This window comes from Gavia stellata, chromosome 32 (assembly GCF_030936135.1).
Source record: "Gavia stellata isolate bGavSte3 chromosome 32, bGavSte3.hap2, whole genome shotgun sequence".
Classification (NCBI taxonomy): Eukaryota; Metazoa; Chordata; class Aves; order Gaviiformes; family Gaviidae; genus Gavia; species Gavia stellata.
In genome coordinates, this window is record NC_082625.1 from 3,600,622 (window position 1) to 3,619,579 (window position 18,958).

The 18,958-nt window shown below is 41.1% G+C and overlaps 1 protein-coding gene across 3 annotated transcripts; it reads left to right on the top strand.

The window, feature by feature from the left end:
* The first annotated feature begins 3,366 nt into the window (after positions 1 to 3,366).
* Positions 3,367 to 17,141, top strand: HNRNPM (heterogeneous nuclear ribonucleoprotein M). Of its 3 annotated transcripts, XM_009811144.2 has the most exons (13): positions 3,367 to 3,471; positions 3,559 to 3,652; positions 6,163 to 6,360; positions 6,755 to 6,908; positions 7,970 to 8,019; positions 8,314 to 8,374; positions 10,374 to 10,475; positions 11,069 to 11,113; positions 11,517 to 11,591; positions 12,065 to 12,163; positions 14,706 to 15,487; positions 15,794 to 15,845; positions 16,708 to 17,141. In XM_009811144.2, the coding sequence occupies exons 2-13, from the start codon at positions 3,575 to 3,577 to the stop codon at positions 16,869 to 16,871; spliced, it is 1,860 nt and encodes a 619-aa protein (XP_009809446.2). In that variant the 5' UTR covers positions 3,367 to 3,471; positions 3,559 to 3,574; the 3' UTR covers positions 16,872 to 17,141. The 3 variants fall into 3 exon arrangements, with proteins under 3 accessions (XP_009809446.2, XP_009809447.2, XP_059687748.1); XM_059831765.1 differs by lacking the exons at positions 3,367 to 3,471; positions 3,559 to 3,652 and adding an exon at positions 3,672 to 3,676; XM_009811145.2 differs by lacking the exons at positions 3,367 to 3,471; positions 10,374 to 10,475.
* The last annotated feature ends 1,817 nt before the right edge of the window (positions 17,142 to 18,958 follow it).

Sequence of the window (18,958 nt, forward strand, 5' to 3'; positions counted from 1 at the left end):
CTAGTGTTTTCTGCAAGTTTTGTCTCCCTTAGGAGGCTGGTCTGGTAATAAACTTGAGTTCCTTAAGTAACAGTCTCTTGTGCTTAAGTGAAATTTCTTCACTTGTGGATATAGGATATGTTTCCTGATATAAGCCAACTGTTCTCTAGCAGAAAGAAAATCTGCCTGGATCATTGTGCATTTCTTTTGCCCTCTGAAGCAGGTTTAGTACCTGGATATCTGCTCTTGGTACTTTTCCATGGCTTAATTGCCTGTGCACTATCGTAGGCTACCCTTATCTGATCCCCAACGCCTGATGTTCTGATATACTGTGGTTTGGGATCTAGAAAAAAGCCAAATAAAGTGTTGACCCAGCGTAGGTTTTTAAAAAAGTTTCCTTTGCCAGCCTCAAACCATAGTCTCCTGGAAGAAGTGTCATGTTGAATTGTTTTACATGTTTTTCAGGTGAAAAAAATGCATTTTTATTGCAGTTGTTCTGTACTCTGGACTTGGTGTCTTGGATACTGAGCTGTTAGACTATGTGTGTCATTCCCCTCCCCCTGTTTTTTTTTTTTTAATTTGGCTATTCAGGAAGTTCAGATGTCCTTTGAAGGAAAACAGCTACTTAAAGATGTATATTTAGTTTTTAATATAAGTGTCTATAAGGCTTGAATGTGAAGCACTGAGCAAAATTGGCACATACTAGATTTTTTTCCAAGTGACAAACAATTGCTGCTGTGATAGACTCCTGGAAATCTTGCGGTTCAGAGTTAAAAGAGTAAACGTTAAATTGTATTTAATGTTATGTTCAAGCTTGGCAAGCTTCTTTGGAAGTGTTTGTGTGGATCTGAAGTAAGAATTGTAGCTTGAATTCGATTAGTGGTTGGGAGAGGAGAGCCCTCAGTCCAGGGGCTCAGTAGTGTTATTAGGAGCAAAGTCACAGACTGCTAACCTGTGACTTCTGGCCTCTGTGAAATGGAGTGGTTTTGTATTGTAGGTAATCTGGGAATTTGTTGTCTTCCTACATAAACTGTTGAATCACATTTGCATTCTTGATCAAAGTTTGGTTGGACTCTGGCTGCTGCTGTTGAGATGGATGGCTTCAGAATGTCTTGGTAACGCTGAATATTTGGACTCGGTGCATGGCCCCCATGTACCACCAAAGACTAGTCCAGGAGGGCTGTTTACAGTGCAGTCCCTTTCACTACACAGAGTGTGGAAACAGTTCCATCTATACTACATGATCTCACACTGTTCAGATTATAGGGTGGAATTAATTTTGTTAGGCTTTATTTCAAGAAGTATTGTTTAGATAGCGAAGGTATGGATAGTAATTGAACACTCTGATCTGCCCTGTCCCTTTCAAAGGGACTTGCTTGTTAGCATCTACTGGTCCTAAACACTATCCTCAAAAAACATGAATGGATCAGAGTTTGTTTATTCTCTCTAGCTAACTGTTCTTTGGCCGGAATGCTGATATTGCTAAATTACTCTTTTAAATAAGAAATGGAGAGTAAAGAAAAGTTGTGATTTCATTAAGCATTCCTTTTCTTCCAGCTTTGAGAGAGATCTTTCAGGATGTTCATTTTGCGTAATGACACTAGGTGTCCTATAAATGACCAGTCCTGTGGGAGGTCAGGCTGCTGAACACCTTTTCCTCTCTTTGTCCCTTGCTAAGAGGTAGACTCTTGAATGCGAGACTCCAGTTTCTTGCTCAAATTATGCTATCAATATTCAGACTGGGTCATCGTTTCCCACAAAGACTGCTTTCCACCTTTGAGATAATGCAACTTGGAGTCCTCCTGTCTTAAAGTTAAAAACTAGGACTTCTAAAACCAGAAAGAAAAAGTAAAAAGTATTTTCTTCGATGATTCTTCTGTATGCCAGTCACTTCAAAGGCAGCAGCCATTTCGGTAGTTGTATTCTGGAGGTACATGATATGGTTATGTGGTCATCAAAAGGCAATCCTAATCTTGTGAGGAAAGGTGCAGATGTAGTTTTCCAGTGCATTTTGCTTATTGCTGTAGACGGTTTTGTCTTGAGAGCAGATATGGCAGACTGTTTAATACCACTTTATTGAAGCTAAAAAATGAGACATTTTATTGTGGCTTAACAAAAGGCTAAAAAACTGCTGAAATAAACAGTAGGCAGTCAGTGATCTCCTGGTCTGACTCCCTTTTTAGAAGTTTGTCTTTAAATCCAGAGAAAAGCAACTAACTGTTCAAGTTCTGGACTATGGCGACAAGATTGCATGCTATGTAAGGTGAAGGAAACTTCTTCTTGCAGACTTTCCCATGGATTTGGATTGCCTCAAGTAATGAGTGAGTACTAAAGATCAAGGAAACTGATATTGTGGAAATAGCTGGCTTTTGAAGTGGAGGAAAATCAAGAACATGTTTAACTGTTTTAAGACTTTACTGCATACCTGTAATTGTCCAGTTTTGTGGTCTAGAGAACATGGAGTGTTTCTGGGCTTTCTTATAAGGCAGAGGCTCCATACACGGTTGTTGATTGTTCTAAATTCCCATTGTTTTCTTGGCTTTTCTCCCTTGGTATATGTGTCGTCTGGAATCTGATTTGTAGTTGGTGAGGTAACATACGTGGAGCTCTTAATGGACGCTGAAGGAAAGTCAAGGGTAAGTGTTTGAGAGATTTCTTCTGTGGATTTTCTACATGACAAATGTTACTGTATGGTGGCGTGGAACGAAACGAAGTCAGGAAGGTAGAGAGCGTGTATGCTTAGTGGCTATAACATAGGCTTGCTTAAAGCTTCTTTTGGGGTGGGGAGGAGGTGGGATGGGGCCTTGTAAACAGTGTTAGGGTGGTCTTCCACTGTGTTCAGTTGGTGTTGGCTGTTTGAATGACCCATGGACCCTAGCAGTATGTATAGTGGTACGGAATATTAAAGTAATACTTGTGCTTTGGAAAACGTCACTGTAGTGGTTTGCTGAATTTGTAAGGCCAGTGTGCAAAAGCAGGTTCTGTAAACTACACTTCCTGTGCCAGTAAACAGAATTCAATTCCTAAATGTAAATGTATATTGCCTTCATAGGTACTTAAGTCCTTTAGTCCAGCGACAGTATCTTACGAGGAAAAAAATAGTAGGAGCACACTTAACTGTACTGAAGGATATGGATTTAGGGTGAGAGAATACGGCAAGGGTTTCGCTGTATGACAGAGAAGAACAGGTCACATGAAGCGTGTGGTATTTTTCTTGGAGAATCGGGACTTAGTTCTGTTTGTTACAACTTCAAAAACTACAGTTTAATCCTGTTAACGCATAAGAAATTATATCTTATGGAATTCAAGTATTGAAGGCTTTATTGGGTAAGATTACATTTATTTTCGCTATTAGGGCTAACTAATGTGATTTGACTTTAAAAAAAAAAAAGTTGTTTTGTGTGTTTTGTGCTTTTACTTACTTTATTTCTTCTTTCTTCCCTCCTTTCCTCCCTGTTATTCGCCTGTGAAATCATCTCCTCAGGGATGCGCGTAAGTTCACTTATGAATTTATAGCAAGAAATGAGGAAACTCTTTAAAAAAATAAGCAATATTCTTAGATGTCTTGTATCCCCACAGTGTTGTTGAATTCAAGATGGAAGAAAGCATGAAAAAGGCTGCAGAGGTTTTGAACAAGCATAGTCTTGGTGGAAGACCATTGAAAGTGAAAGAAGTAAGACGTGCATCTGTTCTTTCAGTATGTTGAATTTGAAGGTGAAGGGGTAGTTCTTAGTCAAGATTTATGGCTGACTCATTTGCAGATAAGAATAATTGACAAAAGGCAGGACTCCTCAAACAGGATTTAAAAAAAGACAGTCAACCTTTTTTTACCATCAGCATGTACTGCTGAACTTGAGTTTGAACGTGATTGTCACGACTAAACTTTATTTAAAGAATAGGTGCTGATGGTAGCAATGCAGAACTCGGACAAAGCAAGAGTTCGGCTTTAACTGCAGGTATGCTTTCTTGTTTAGTGATTTGAAGAAGAAACCTGCATAAGTATTGTTTGTTCTTGATTGCCTTCCCTTTTAATTCTGCATCATAATGAATGTGTACTACAAACAATTCCGTAGAATAAGCTGGTTTCTGATATACTTCAAAGATTTATTTCCATTTTACTGGCTTCGCTGTTGTCAACCAGTATGACATGCTCAACTGTACCTTGAGTTAATTCTTAACCATTGACAAGTTTAAAACTTTATTCCAGCAGTTTGGAACCTGTAGCTGCATTGAAGGTTCAATTAAACAAAAATGAAAAAGGGACTTACTTCAGTGTTAGCATTGACTCTTGGCCTCAGGGTATGTGAGCTATGTTCTTGGCTAAGCAGGCTTCGTGTTCTGTTGTGCGCTGCCCACTTAATGGTGGGGGGTGAAGGATGTCTGCCTGAGTAGAAGAGAGAGAACGTGTGCAGAAGGTGTGCCCTTAGCAACCCGCTTCTTGCTGTAGTCTGAGGAGCGCTTGGGAAGAAGGATGGGGGGCAGCAAGTGGCAGCACTTCTCAGATCTGGCAGATTTTGTAAGTAATGAATTCTGGGGGCAGCAGCCTGCTTCTGGGCGCAAGCCATCTTCTGGCACTATTGACCTCTTGCTATCCTTTAAAGGAAGAAAGAGGTGAAATGGAAGGTTAGAAAACCATAGCTGCACCTGGAAGTCGTCAGGCACTGACTTCTCTAAGGGGACCTTGGAAGAAAAAGCTGTTGTGAGTGGGCCATGTCTAGGTCAGTTTTCCTGTTAATGATATACCATTAGTACTGGAAGTCAGGTTACCCTTTGGTATCAGTCCTTGAGAAGAGGTGGTTGTAATTTGCCCAACTCTTCATGAAACTGTTGTCATACTGGAGTATTTCTGCCTGTATGACACAGACAGAACAGAAATGATACTTGAAATCGGTGAAGAAGCATTTTACCAGTATTAGGGACTTCAGCAACGCTTAGCCCAGCCAAGGGCCCCAGTCTGACCGTGTGGAATGAATTAAGTTATTGTGGATGCCCATTAGCCTCCGTTTTGCCAACCGTCCGGTGCATACCTCTCCTTGTTGGCTGTCTCACTGCTGAGGAGCATGAAGGCCTTCAAGTGACATAATAAAAATTGACGGTGGAATAGGTAAAGCTCTTTACCTGATCAGAAGACTTTAGTTTGTATGACAACCACTCTTGGCTTTCTATTGGAGCTAATCTGGTTTTAGGCAATACCTTATTTTAATGGTGAAATAGGAAACTTGAATTGAGAAGTGACTTGTATTCACTTTAATGTGTTCTCCACCTCAGACTACTATGATTTTCTGTAGCTGAAATAATCATGTGAAAGCTATCCTTTCTCCTGTTTTCAAAATGTGCTATTGTTTAGTCTTAAAATTCAGATCAAGATTCAAATTAACTCAAATAGCTTTTATTTTTAAAGCATCTGTATTTCTGACTAATTAATTCTATTTGACATTTCACTTTCTTCAGCAGTCTTGCAGTGCTGGTGCATTTTGCTCACTGAATACAGTGTGACGTTTCCAACCTAAGTAACATAAGTTCACCTTGTATTGTGAAGGTGCTTACATTCACTTTCAGTATAAAGTGAAGTGACAATAATTAATCTTATTTCCTTCCTTGAATTCTTCATCCTATGCTTCATGTTCTTTAGCATGTCCTAAAATCATGAGATTATGTAGTAATAGGGGGATACATTAAAAGGTTTGTTCGGGTTAGAAAGCCATTTGGGGGGGGAAGTGTTGCTTAAACCAATCTTGAAATTTTACACACTGTATCTTGTCTTGTAAAGAAGTCCAAGTGCAAGGTAAATGAATTGTTGCATTGTTTTGAAGATGCCAAGAGTTAGTTGGCATTTGTCTTCCAAAAGCTCTCCAATGCCATTCTGGGTTTACCAGTCTTGGGCACGGATGTAACTGTGAGGTTTATTGTTGGTGTTGAATAATAGATAAACACTTTCAGAATCAGGGGGAATGCATGAGTAGGAATAACTTGATAACTTGAAGGGTGCTGGCATATTTGTTAAAAGAAAATAAATGACTGGGTGGCAATGATAATGTGAAGTAGTTGGGTGGAGATCTATAGGGAGCAGATAGCCCTGTATAAAAGGAAGCCCTTCTTTTGACTGTTTTAGTCACGCCACTAAATCCCCATGTGTTTAGTGGAGTGCAGAGGGAACAGAGTACGTTGTTTCTGTTTTTGCAGGATCCTGATGGTGAGCATGCCAGGAGAGCTATGCAGAAGGTCATGGCAGCAGCTGGTGGAATGGGTATTGGCCCAGGCCCGGGTGGCCCTGGCATGATCAATATCCCGCCCAGTATACTCAACAATCCCAACATACCCAACGAGATCATTCATGCCTTACAGGCAGGGAGACTTGGAAGCACTGTCTTTGTTGCAAATGTAAGTTCTGTGTAATCCGTGAGCAGAATATCTGGGACTTAACTGAGTTAAATCTAATGAATTAGAAGAAAAGCCTTAGACTTTCAGCTCTGTTCCAGTAAAACTGAGTAGCCACTTACTCTGTGGCTAGTCTTGTGGATTCTCTGTGCTAGTGAATTTGTAAATTAAGACATATCCTGTATGTTACAGCATCTGTTAATTTGTAGTTGTGAACAAAGCCAAGAATGTTGCATTAAACTCTTCAGAATTCTTTACGCTATTTACATTTTATCCTGTCTCTGTGAAGACTCTTTGTTTCTTAAGATTGCTGATATTGGGAAAGGAAATGTAAGAACACTGAAGCTGTTTTTTGATGGAAATCTTTCTCATACTTCCAATATCACTTGTCTTCCAGTTGGATTACAAGGTTGGTTGGAAGAAACTGAAAGAAGTGTTCAGCATGGCTGGTGTTGTGGTTCGGGCAGACATCCTAGAAGATAAAGATGGCAAAAGTCGTGGGATCGGCACTGTCACTTTTGAGCAAGCCATAGAGGCTGTTCAGGCTATATGTATCCTTGAAGAGTAATGATGGTAAATAGTAGGCAAATAACTCGGTGAACAAAGCAGGATGAAAATATAAATTGTAGTATTATACGTGAGGATATTGCGATGTCACGGAAAGTCAAACCATTGCAGTGGATGGAAAATATAAGGAAAACTTAAAAAGAGGAAAAAAGTCCATCTTGAAAGACTTGTTGCTGTTTGCTCAGAATCGTTAACAAAGTGGATTCTCTTTCCCATGTGAATATATGTGTTTCTAGCCCAAAGAGTAAATTTCTGTCTCTAGGTTGTAGCTAGTGTTAAAATGCAAATTCTGAGAAAAGATTTGTCTTAAATTTCTGTGATGGAGGTAAAGGAGGAATGCAACAAATCCATTTGCAGTGTAAGATGGCTTGTTCTTCTGTTCCCTGTATCCTTACACTGTGCAAGCGATGGTTTGCTACATAGGCATGTACAAAACCCAAACCAAACAACAGCAAAGTACAGATACCGCTGTGTGCGTGATCTCTCAACTTGTGGCTATGGTATGGAAAGGAGGAAAATATTTCCCTCTTTCCCCTCCCAAAGTTCCTCTTTCTATTTGAATGTTAATTCTGTTCTGTATGTGCACCTAATAAGTTAAGCCCTGTGGGAGGAAGACTTAGACAAATTTCACATGATACACTAGTGTGGTGTGCTTCAAAACTTGGCTATTTGTTGATTTGGAAATGCTGATAACTTTTGCAGGTTTTCTCCTGTTTTAAATGGCTAAACATTTAAACACCTAGGCTGGTTTGGAGTCACGTTTTGAGTGATCTCTTAAGGAACTTTAATCTTAACCAGAAGAGTATTTTTAACTCACGTTTTAATTTTAAAAAGGCATTCTTTGAATATTCAGTTATTTGGATTTGAAAGCTTTTTAGTTTTGGAGAAGGCAGAAGGATTTTTGATAATCTGTGAACGATTGCTTAAGTGACCTGGAGAGGTGTGGTTTTCTGACTGGGTTTTTGTACTCAGCATCAGATAGTGCTTAGAGCTTTAAGACTATGTGGTTCTAGCGCTTGAACAATGATCCTTAATGAAACAATAGCAATGTTTAATGGGCAGCTGCTGTTTGACAGACCAATGCATGTAAAAATGGTAAGTATGTTCAAATTCTTACTGCTTTTTGAACTGGTAATTGTGCTCCTGATTTTGGATGATGTGTGGTTTCAAGGTTGGGTTGGAATACGGGGGGGAAAGTGTGACTTGCCTAATTCCTAGTGATGTCAACTCATGCTATCGGGGAAGGTGAATTCTGATTATTCTGCTAAAAGACAATCATAAATACAGTGAAGATTGCTTTAGCTTTAAGTTTCTGTGTTTTAATAACAAAAAGGCAAGAAATTATTTCTTACTTTTCTCGCAAACTTTAATGTATTGAATTGTGTTTAGGATGAACGAGCCTTTCCCAAAGGAGACTTCTTTCCTCCAGAGCGACCCCAACAACTTCCTCGTAAGTCTCTCCTGCATGACTGAACATGTTACAGTTTTTTTATTTTGCTGTTCAGCAGCTGGGGCCTGATCCCAGCCCCAGTCAGACTCTGGTTCAAACTTTGGAAAGCTGGGATCCAAATGGTCTGAATAATATCAAAGGGGGAAATAGTAAAGAAGAGCTGCTCAGTCTTGTATCTTTTTTTGGGATACTTTCAGCTCATAGCTAGAAGCTTGTCTTAAAACAGTATCCCATTCACGTTCTCAAGGCTTCCAGATCTCTCAACTGCAATTCAAAGACCCCAATGCCTTGTAAAACTACTGTTACTGTTGGGATTTTATGGAAACGTAATTAATCAGTCAATAGGGAAAAGTGTGCCTCCTTTTACGTGATGGTATTCTGGGCATCTGATGTTTTTCCTTTAATTGAAAGGGCCAAATTGAGGACCTGAGAATATTTCAGGTCTTCAGGTTTCTAAAGGGGATCTTATCAATCTATTTAAGTATCTGAAGGGAAGGTATAAAGAAGAGGGAGCCAGGCTCTTTCCAGTGGTGCCCAGTGGCAGGGCAAGAGGCAGTAGCATAAACTGAAACACAGGAGACTCCATCTGAATATAAGGAAACATTACTGAGAGGGTGACTGAGCACTGGAATAGTGAGTTGCCCAGAAAGCCTGTGGAGTCTCCAGCCTTGGAGATAGTCAAAAGCTGTGTGGATGTGGTCCTGGGTAACCAGCTCTAGGTGATCCTGCTGGAGCCATTGGCGTTGGAGCAGATGACCTCCAGAGGTCCCTTCCAACCTCAAGCATGCTGTGATAAGATGCTGAAAGTGTTGAACAGGAAAAGTCTGGGTTGGAAGGGAAGAGCTAGAGGTGGGAGAACATAGGCTTAATTCGTTTAAAATACAGCAAAAATGTAAAGTCTGGCTGTTAATGTAATTCTGTTAATTCAGCCATTTGCTGTTTTCTTGGGCATGGGAACCAAACCTATTGTGTGCTGCTAACTTGCACAATTTTAGTGATTGTCAATCAATTCATCCCTTAATTAGTTCAGTTTTCTGTGTATCTGTCAAAGCCTTATTCAGCATCAGTATCGTTCATGGGTTTTATTGCTGCCTTGACTTTCTGTAACGGTATACTTATTTTTCAAGAGAAAGTCATTGGGTTCCAATTTAATTATCTTTGTATAAAACTCGACAAATACCAATGGAAGCCTGTTTCTTGGCCTTTATTGGGGCGGGGAAGGGGTATCTTGTGTTGGTTTAAAACAAGATTCAACACTTCCTGTGTTTATTATGCTGAGCTGTAAATGAGGAAGTCCTCTTCTCATAGGCAAAGAATGCCATTAAGCTGTTGTTTGATGCAAGTGCAAGCAGAGAACTCTTTCTTCCTGGTTAACTATAAGGAAAACATGAGGGCTTTTTCTTTTTTCTTTGGACTGGGGAATCCTTAATTCATTTGGGGACAGGAAGATTCAAAATTGTGCCTGGGAATGATACACTTTGTTTGCTCAGAGAAGAGGCTGGCTGTGTGCTCTGAATTCTATAGGTGGCTATCATAATGATAGGTTGAACTTTGTGGTTAAATTCTTACCTACAAGGGAAGAACCTTGGCAAAGGTGGAAATAAGCCATTTGTCAATCAAGGGTAATATTGTGCAAAGGTTAGAAGATCTTTATACTAAATTGCCCACTCTATTCTCCTTAGACTGAGGAGTTGCACAAAATAAGCAGTGTTCTAGCCAGTTATTTTTCAGGAGTCAGCTTAAAACCAACCAACCAAGTTTTCTCAGCAGTAAGGTGGCAAATGGATTATGAGAAAAAAATATTTGAGATAGTTTTTAGTAGATTTCAAGACACATCTACTCTGGATTTACTATACACTTTCATGCTTTAAGTACACACCCCAAAGTGGGAACACAGCAAGCTTTTTGGAGAATGGAAGTCAATTACTTAAGAATAAAACTTGCTGTTTTGTCAAACTATGGAAAGAAGGCTTTTTTGATATCTGAATATTTTCTTCAGATGGTCTTGGTGGTATTGGCATGGGATTAGGACCTGGAGGTCAACCTATTGATGCAAATCATTTAAACAAAGGCATGGGAATGGGCAACATGGGACCTGGAGGTAAGAAGATTACTCCTATGCTTTTGTTTCATGAGAGCTTTAAGCTGTGTAGAAGGTAGATAGCTTGTTTTGCCTACACAAAAAGTTGAAGTGTATTCGGAGTGTTAAAGCCAAATGAGTTTTTGTTGAGCTAAGTAATGAGCTTGATAATGGAAATTTGAATTTAACCAACTGCTCAATTTTTTTTTTTTTCCCACTGAGGTCAAGGCACAGCTCTCATTTTCTGACTCTTGAGCATGAGCAGCAGACACTGCAAATATACATTAAACTTTTAAAACCATCTGTAACTTTTAACACTTATTAGTGGGCTTGCAAATCTTTGTTTAGGATATGTTTAAATAGCACAAGTTTTAAAGAGCCACCTAAAAAGTAGCACACATTCAGCTTTCAATTTATAAATGCCTATGGGTTTTTCCCCTTTGCTGCTTTATTTTCTGAGAAGGAATGTTGCAATCTACTCAGAGTTATCACATATAAGCTCTTCAGTCCAAACAATGGACATGTTGTATGGTCTCTATTTCTACAGCCAGTCTAATGGCTGAACTTTTTGTAGAATTACGTCTGCTATATAAAGCTTTCTCTTTTATTTTGAGGAATGGGAATGGAAGGCATGGGCTTTGGAATGAATAAAATGGGAGGTAAGCTGTGTTTTTTGACCTGTATATAGCTTGGGCTTTCTGAAAGTTGTGTAAACTTAGCCATATATGTCTAACAGGCATTTGTGTTCTTTGAAATCATCACCAAGTTATTACTAATTTGTTCCTTTTTGAGTATTAATAAAGCTGCTGTAGGTGTACGGGGAAGGGTTAATACCTGAGATAAAACACGACCAATGTTTCTGTCATGTGACTTGCTAAAACTGCCCTTGGTTTAGGAGATACGGTGTGACTGAATTCTGACCAAATTTTGTTTTCTGAATCTGTGATACAGAGTTGTCTTGGTGCCTGTGGAAATGTTCTGTGAAAGCAGCTTATGTGGGTGAAGTGTAGTGTTAAGTTGAAATGCATTGCTAAAGAATCCCTGAAAAATATTTTCTTTTAGGAATGGAAGGTCCTTTTGGTGGCATGGAAAACATTGGTCGCTTCCCAGCTGGAATGAACATGGGCAGAATGAGTGGTAGGCATTAGTTTTTTTGTATATCAACTCCTGACTTGTATTCTCTGGAAGTCTAACACTGGAGAGACTCTCTAGACTGGTTGTTTTCCTCTTCTCAACTTTTACTGGAAAAACTTAAAGCTTACAGCTGACATAGTGTCCACAAGTCAGTCTGAGCTGCAGAAAACAATTGATTTGCTGAGGTTGTCTTGAAGGACTAGCTTAGAAAGAGAAAAACTGTGCTCTATCGGTATTCACCAGAAAGAATTCTCCAGGGCAAAGTGGCTGGCTGCCTCAAATGTGTTTGTCCATATTGAGATGAGTCCTGCTTTTTGTTGGTTTTTTGGTCTCAAGAAGACAGGATAAAATGATCAGGAGAACATAATAAAAAAACTTGCCTTGCTGTTAATCTTCAAAAATTATGCCTGTATTAAAACGTTCTCTGAGGAGTCATTTAGACACCCTGAAGAACATATCAAACTTAATCTTTTCAGAGATGGATCGTGCCATGGGTGGAGGATTTGAAAGAGAATTTGGAAGAAATGAAATGGGAATGTCTCGTAGTTTTGGAGAGACCTTGGAGAGAGGAATAGGTAAGTATGCTAAGCTAAGCACTTTAACTACCTGCTTTTCATACCTGGACTGTACATAAAAATTGTGCGTGTTTTGCTGTAACAAAACAGACTATATTTGCTGTAATAGTTTGATTTTGATCAAACTCCTAAGAGCTGTACAGAAGGCAGGTGGATATACTAGTAGTGATCTGTGGGGCTGCATAATGGAATTTCAGATGCGACAGGAAGCCTTCTGACAGTCTTAATACACTGCCTTGTGTCTCGAAATGTCATGCTAAACTTCATATATCTGTGTGGCAGAGAGTAATGTTCTGAATGATGTGTGACCCAATCATGTCGCTAAAACGTAGTCTGCAGCATAGACGGTAGAGAGGAGAAATAAGTGAAACCTTAATTTCCTTCCTCCCAGAGATATTAAGAATCTGGTATAGACGCACACATCAGATGATTGAAGAGAACGCCTTACTGTGCAACTCACGCAGAACTAAAATTAGTGTTCTCTTGGTCTTCCCTTTTGAACCCCAGTGGGAAAAGGAAGACTATCAATGTAGCAGATAACTTGGTGTAAAATACTGCTGGAACTGAGCAAGGCTAGTGCAGTGCTGTTCTGTCTGTGACAGCTTTGAGATGGCAAAAGGTATTAATTATGCTTTGTGGAAAGATTCAAAACTTGAACATTTTTAATGTCTTCTGTGAGCATCTGTTCCATGTGTTACAGCTTGATTCAGCCGGTTCCCGAGATTGCTCTGTTAATTTGATATAACTTAAATTCATTTTTAAAGAAAGTGAAATGCAGTACACTGCTGATACAACTCAGATGACTCTTTATAAAATTGGATCTTGTATGCAAGGAGAGGTGATCTTTTTTATAACTCATTAAAAAAAAGTAAAAAAAATCCTTAGCTTAAAATTAAGGTTGCAAAGCAAATACAGCCTTGAAAAAACTCAAAGCACTTAAAGCAGCAATTCAGTTATGGTAACTCACTGCTTTTTATATATATAGCATAATGCAATAAAAAATAGATTTGAGGGAGGTAATCTTTTAAGTAGATAAGCAATATTATGTGTTAAAAATCTTCTGAAAAAAGATTACTGGAAGACCAGAAGAAAATGTTTTTAGACTGTCAGCTTTGCTGGCAGTTGTCCGTTTTTGAAATGCTACTGGTAAGATACTAGAGATTTTTTTTTTTGTGAAAACAAAGTCCTGCTCCTTCCTGCTGCCTGTATAACATTTAGCTTCCTAGCAAGTGACTCTCTGGAAATACTGGACTATTTCAGTAATGAAGTACTCGAAACTGCAGAATTTCTGAAACAAAGCTGAACCCAAGTATCTCAAAGTAGGCAGACCTCCCCCCTTCCCAGTTTACAGAATTAATTTTATTTGCTTAATGACTGAATCACAACATCCAGTAACCAAGAGTTGGCTCTGCCTGCCTTGCACAGGATTAGCCCTTTTCTGGGAGACTCTAAAAACAAATGCACGATGCTGCTGGCTTTCAGCTGAAGAAATACTAAATGTTTATTGCTGTGGTTTCTTCATTTAAAAAAAAAAAAGCCAACCTGCTTGCACAAGTACAAATGTCACGTAACCCAAAACCACTCTGTGTCATTTAAGGTACTACTGAAGCTCAAAATACTGAAGCAGGATGAGTGCTGTTCTTAAATGTGATTGCTTCGGTTTTCTTGAGCATAGGCTTACCTTAGGGTTACATGTCTTGTTTCTCTTCATTAAATATATGCAGATAATTTAAGTACACACTTTCTTCAAGGCTTTTTCCCCTCAAATAGGAACCACGCTCAACCTGATTTTTTTTTTTTTTACAGTGCTGCAGTGCTAAACTTGATTTGATAGATAAGCTAAGATCCTTCATAAAACAGCAAAATGGCCTAAACTATAGGGGAGTGATCCTTTCACTGCAGGAACTCGAAAACTCTGTAACAGAGTCAGGACAACTCAGTCAAGGGGTTTTTATGTAGCAGATATAAAATGCAAGCAATAGGTTTTCTGTGGCACAGGCAACCTTTTTATATTTCCTTCCACATTAAAAGGCCAGGCATACCTTATGAATTTATAATGGCCATTCTGCTGTGGTTCTTGTGTGGAATTTGCCTTCTTTTTCTTCAAGCCCTGGCGATAAGAGGGCTCTTAAGTTTGGGCAAGCTTTTCTTGTAAAAGTCTCTCCCTGGCTTGGCAGAAGCAGTCTTTGAGTTGTGTGGCAAGGATGATGTGATTTCATTCCTCTTCCAAGTATTTGAACTGTAATTTCAGTTACTAAATTACTACTCTTGCTGTGTAATCCGCAGTGTACCGCACAGGACAGCTAGCAGCCAAGATTATATTTAAAATACTACTTTTGCCACCTGATCTTCTCCTAGTTTTGCATATGCCTTCAAAATTTTCTCGGTTTTTTTGAAGGCTTTCTTTATGCATACAGAAGTGAAGCTCCTTAGCTGATCATCTGAATGGTGATAAAGCTTAAAGCATTTCAGTAGTGTAAGCATGCATTAAGGTCTTTTTTGTCCCTGTATGATTACTGATAATCTGTGTGTTGTGTTCCAGGTGGTGGAAATGCCAGCATTCCTGGGATTGAGAGGATGGCACCTGGCATTGATCGTATGGGCTCGGGAATAGAAAGAATACCTTCCGGGATGGGGCATGGGATGGAGAGAGTAGGGTCAGAAATAGACAGGATGGGTCTTGTTTTAGATCGCATGAGCTCCAACGTGGAGCGAATGGGTTCAGGAATTGACCGAATGGCCCCTCTGGGCATAGATCACATCGCTCCTAACATTGAGAGGATGGGCCCAGCTATTGAGAGAATGGGTTCTGGCATTGAGAGAATGGGTTCTGGAATAGGCTTTGGTATCGAGAGAATGGGTGCTGCCATCGACCGTGTTGGCACCACTATGGACAGAATGGGATCAGGCGTAGAACGTATGGGTTCTGGCATGGATAGGATGGGTATAGGTATGGAGCGCATGGTCCCTGCTGGAATGGGAACTGGAATGGGTCAGGTGATAGAGAGAATGCCAGCTGGTTTGGATCGCATAGGTGCCACTCCTATGGAAAGAATAGGAATAGACCGTATGGGTGCTGCTAGCATGGAGAGAATGGGCTTGGAGCGCATTGGAGCCACTAACATGGAAAGAATGGGTCCTGCAATGGGACAGGGCATGGGAGCAGGCATAGATCGAATGGGACTTGCAATGGGAAGCAATTTTGAAAGAACAATGGACATGGAACGTGGAAACTTTGCAGGCAATTTTGCAGGCTCCCTTGGAGGAACTGGAGGACCTGCAGCTGGGGTGGCCAGAAAAGCCTGTCAGATATTTGTGAGAAATGTGAGTAGCCTTCTTCCTACCTCTCCTTCCTCCTGAAAATTAATTGGTACTGACATGTTGATCTCATCTGTGCTGGGTTGACTTTAGCCAGAATATCTAATACCAGATGCTGCCAAAGGTGGAGTTAGGTAGGCTTTTGTGAGCCGAAGCCATTCCCTTAGCAGGAGAAGAGCTCTCTGCATCTGTAAATGAAGATGCTGAGCAATGGCTGTCCCAGGCTGGGAAACATGTTTTGAAGAGCTGGCAGTGCTTGCAGGTTGTTCAACAGATCTTCTTCAGTAATGGTCTGTTCTTCTCTTTTCACAGCTGCCTTTTGATTTTACATGGAAAATGCTGAAAGATAAATTTAATGAATGTGGTAAGTTACTTTATCACTGGTAATTACTCTTGAGATTGAATATGAATTAAACAGTAACTCCTGGCTTTGTATGTCCCTTACACTAGTATCTTAACTAAAATGTCACTCAGACTTACTGAAATACTAGATCTTAACATTGACAAGTGTTGTGAGGGTGTTGACCATCCCTGCTTTACCAGCAAGAGTTCTGCAGTGTTAAAAAGAAGGAAAAGCCTGACCAGTTGATAACCCAGTTAACCCGTGCTTTTTCTAAGCGTTTGTTCCTCCTCTGTCTCAGGGGCTGGGTTTACCATGTGGATAGCCTCTTTGTAGTTGCAGAAAGAGGTGGGAATAGAGATATGGAAGTCGTGAGAACTGCTGAAAAGCACCTGCATGGATTCTTTATATCTAAATGAATGTAGTTGTCTGGGGAAAACTGTCCTTAAAAAAAAATTGAAAAAATTCTGAATTGAACTAAGCACCGTTGAGGTGTGCTGTTCAGCTGCGGGGAGTTTTTTCATGGCAGCGGTTGCTGTGCCCAGACCTTGCTCCCCAATATGGTGTGCTGCTTGTCTGATGCAGAACCAAGTCCCAACCTCATCAGCTATGACGTGAAGTGTGCGTTGCCAAGTTGGACAGGGCTTGTTAGCTTGCGCGTTGCTCCATTCGTCAGCTTCTGATGCTACCGCTTGAGCGAGAATTGAGAGTTTGAATTAATTCCTCTCTTAAACCAAGAACGCTTCTTTAAGATGACGCTTTGAGTTTCAAAGCAATAGTAGCTTCTAAGGGTATACTTTCTGTGGCTTCAGGTAGAGAACTCTGATTTGAGAGAGTTACGTGGTACCTGCTGGGTTAAACAAGACCCTTTTTTTTTCTTTTTAAGGTCATGTGCTGTATGCTGATATCAAGATGGAGAATGGGAAGTCTAAAGGATGTGGTGTGGTTAGATTTGAGTCCCCAGAAGTAGCTGAGCGAGCCTGCCGTATGATGAATGGGATACAGCTTCGTGGGAGGGAGATTGATGTGCGAATTGATAGAAATGCTTAAGTAGTTGCCTTTTTAACACTGATACCAGATTTTTGAATTTGTATTTTTTCTTGTTAACCATTTTAATTTGACTGGATGTAAAGGTGTTAAAACAATTCAGTTGCTTTCTGGAGTAATTTTAATTACTTTTTTAACAAATGGATTTCCATTTTACTGTTTTTTGCATTGAACCTGCAATGTGCACAATCTTTTTTTGTAGTTGTGGCATCTTGTTGACATTACAGATGTAAACAGTATGACTTTGATAATAAATGCAAGTTAAAGATTTCAGTCACAGCATCCGTTACTGGCAGCACATCCTATGCTTGCAAAAATATCTGTAAACTGAGCTCAGTAAACTAGAACTTGTATTCTCTTGTGAAGTGTCAAGAAAGAATGTTCCTCCTGGTTGTCAGTTTATGACAGCGTGAATCTGTCTTTAAAATGATGCGTTTGCGCATTCGCCTGCGTGTTTGAATGTCTCTGGGGCGCAGAGGACTTCCCTTTCCTGTACTCGGACCGAATCGGTGACGGCTCTTAGCAAAAGGCTGGTAGCTTCATTTTTCTCCAGTGGCAATGCTGACTTTAAAAAAAAAATAAAAAAAAATAAAATATCCTCTACCTTCAGCTGTGTCAGTGCCATTCTGAAGGCCTGAACTGAAAAGGGGTAGAAAAATAAGAAAACCGAGGTTTTTAAAACGTGGAGCATTTCAGTGGGGGCCACGCACACGGGGGTGTATCGGATCCAGTTGGGGCGAGGTGCAGGTGAAAGGCAGGAGGTGGGGGTTATTTCACCTTCTGCAATGAGTTTTCATGACGCAGATGGAAAGTGATTACTTTTGAGTGGGCATTCTTGCCGCAGCAGAGCTGAAGCTTTATGCTGAAGATGGGATTTCTTGCCCTTACCTCAGCTGGAGAGCTGTGTGGCCTCCAAAACTAAATTCTTGCAGTAGCGGGAAATGAAAAGATGTTCTTGTCGTGGGCTTGGCTCTGTCAGCAGGACGTCACTGGCTCGGAGGCAGTGACGCTGAGCAGGTGAAGAGCGAGGACCACCGCTCTAAAAACTCACCAGCGGGGAGCAGAAAGCTGTTTGAAGTGTAATCAACTGCACTTACTAAGCTAAAGCTGCTCTGACTTGTCTTCTGGTGCAAGGTCACCTGATGGTGGCTGTGCTCTGCTTCATGATAGTGCTGAATGGTGCTGCGAGAGCCAGAAATCCTAAATGTGGAAAAATAGCTTGAATGAGGTGGTGTAACAATTTTTGGAGCTACTATATAGGGGGAAAGAAAAAGTCACAACTTGATCTCGGTCTTTTAACCCTTTCTCCCCTCCAACCTCTTCCCCGTAAGCTTCAGGATACCATACCCTCAAGAACACCTTCTGCCTGTTTCAAACTATTGAAAAACTTGAAACTATTTCTCAAGCAAGAAAATCCTGTCCTAACAGCCCCTTCTCTCGCCCGTTACCCCTCGCTGACGCTGACAGAAGGGCTTGTGCCATGAAACCGACAAATTAAACTTGGTTGTAGTTTTTTAATATTACAGTTCATTACAGAGTTTCCTTTTGCAAAGGCAGACTGAAGCAGGGAAGTGTAGGAACCTCAAGCCTGCCTTGCTGTCGCAGAAACCGCGGCGCTGAGCTGTTTGAGGGGTCCCTTCGCTGCAGCGCGAGCTGGAAGGTCCCTTTGAGGGGAGACGGGGCGGCTGCCCCCATCCTAGAGCGCTGTGCTGCAGGCAGCAACAGGAGCAGATACTTCCCGTGGTTATTTTGTACTTGGAGAAAAAAAAAATACCCGACCCTACTGCATGTCGCTTAACGTCAGTCAGAACGCTGTGGGCAGCGAGCCGTGCCGCTAGGCCGGGGCCGCCCAGCCGCCTCACGGGCCGCCGCAGCAGCCCCGGAGCAGGCACGGCGATGGCGGGCTAGCCCTGCTCGCTGGGGTTCCCCCCCCCGCCGCCGCTCTCGCCCTCGCCGGGCCCTCCGCGCCCCGGGGCAGTCCCGCTCCCGCCCCGGCCGGGGCTCCGCGCCCTCGCCCGTCCTCGCCGGCCACGTGTGACCGGGCGGCGCGCGGGAGTGACGTCACTGCACGGCGCCGCGCGAAAGGTCAC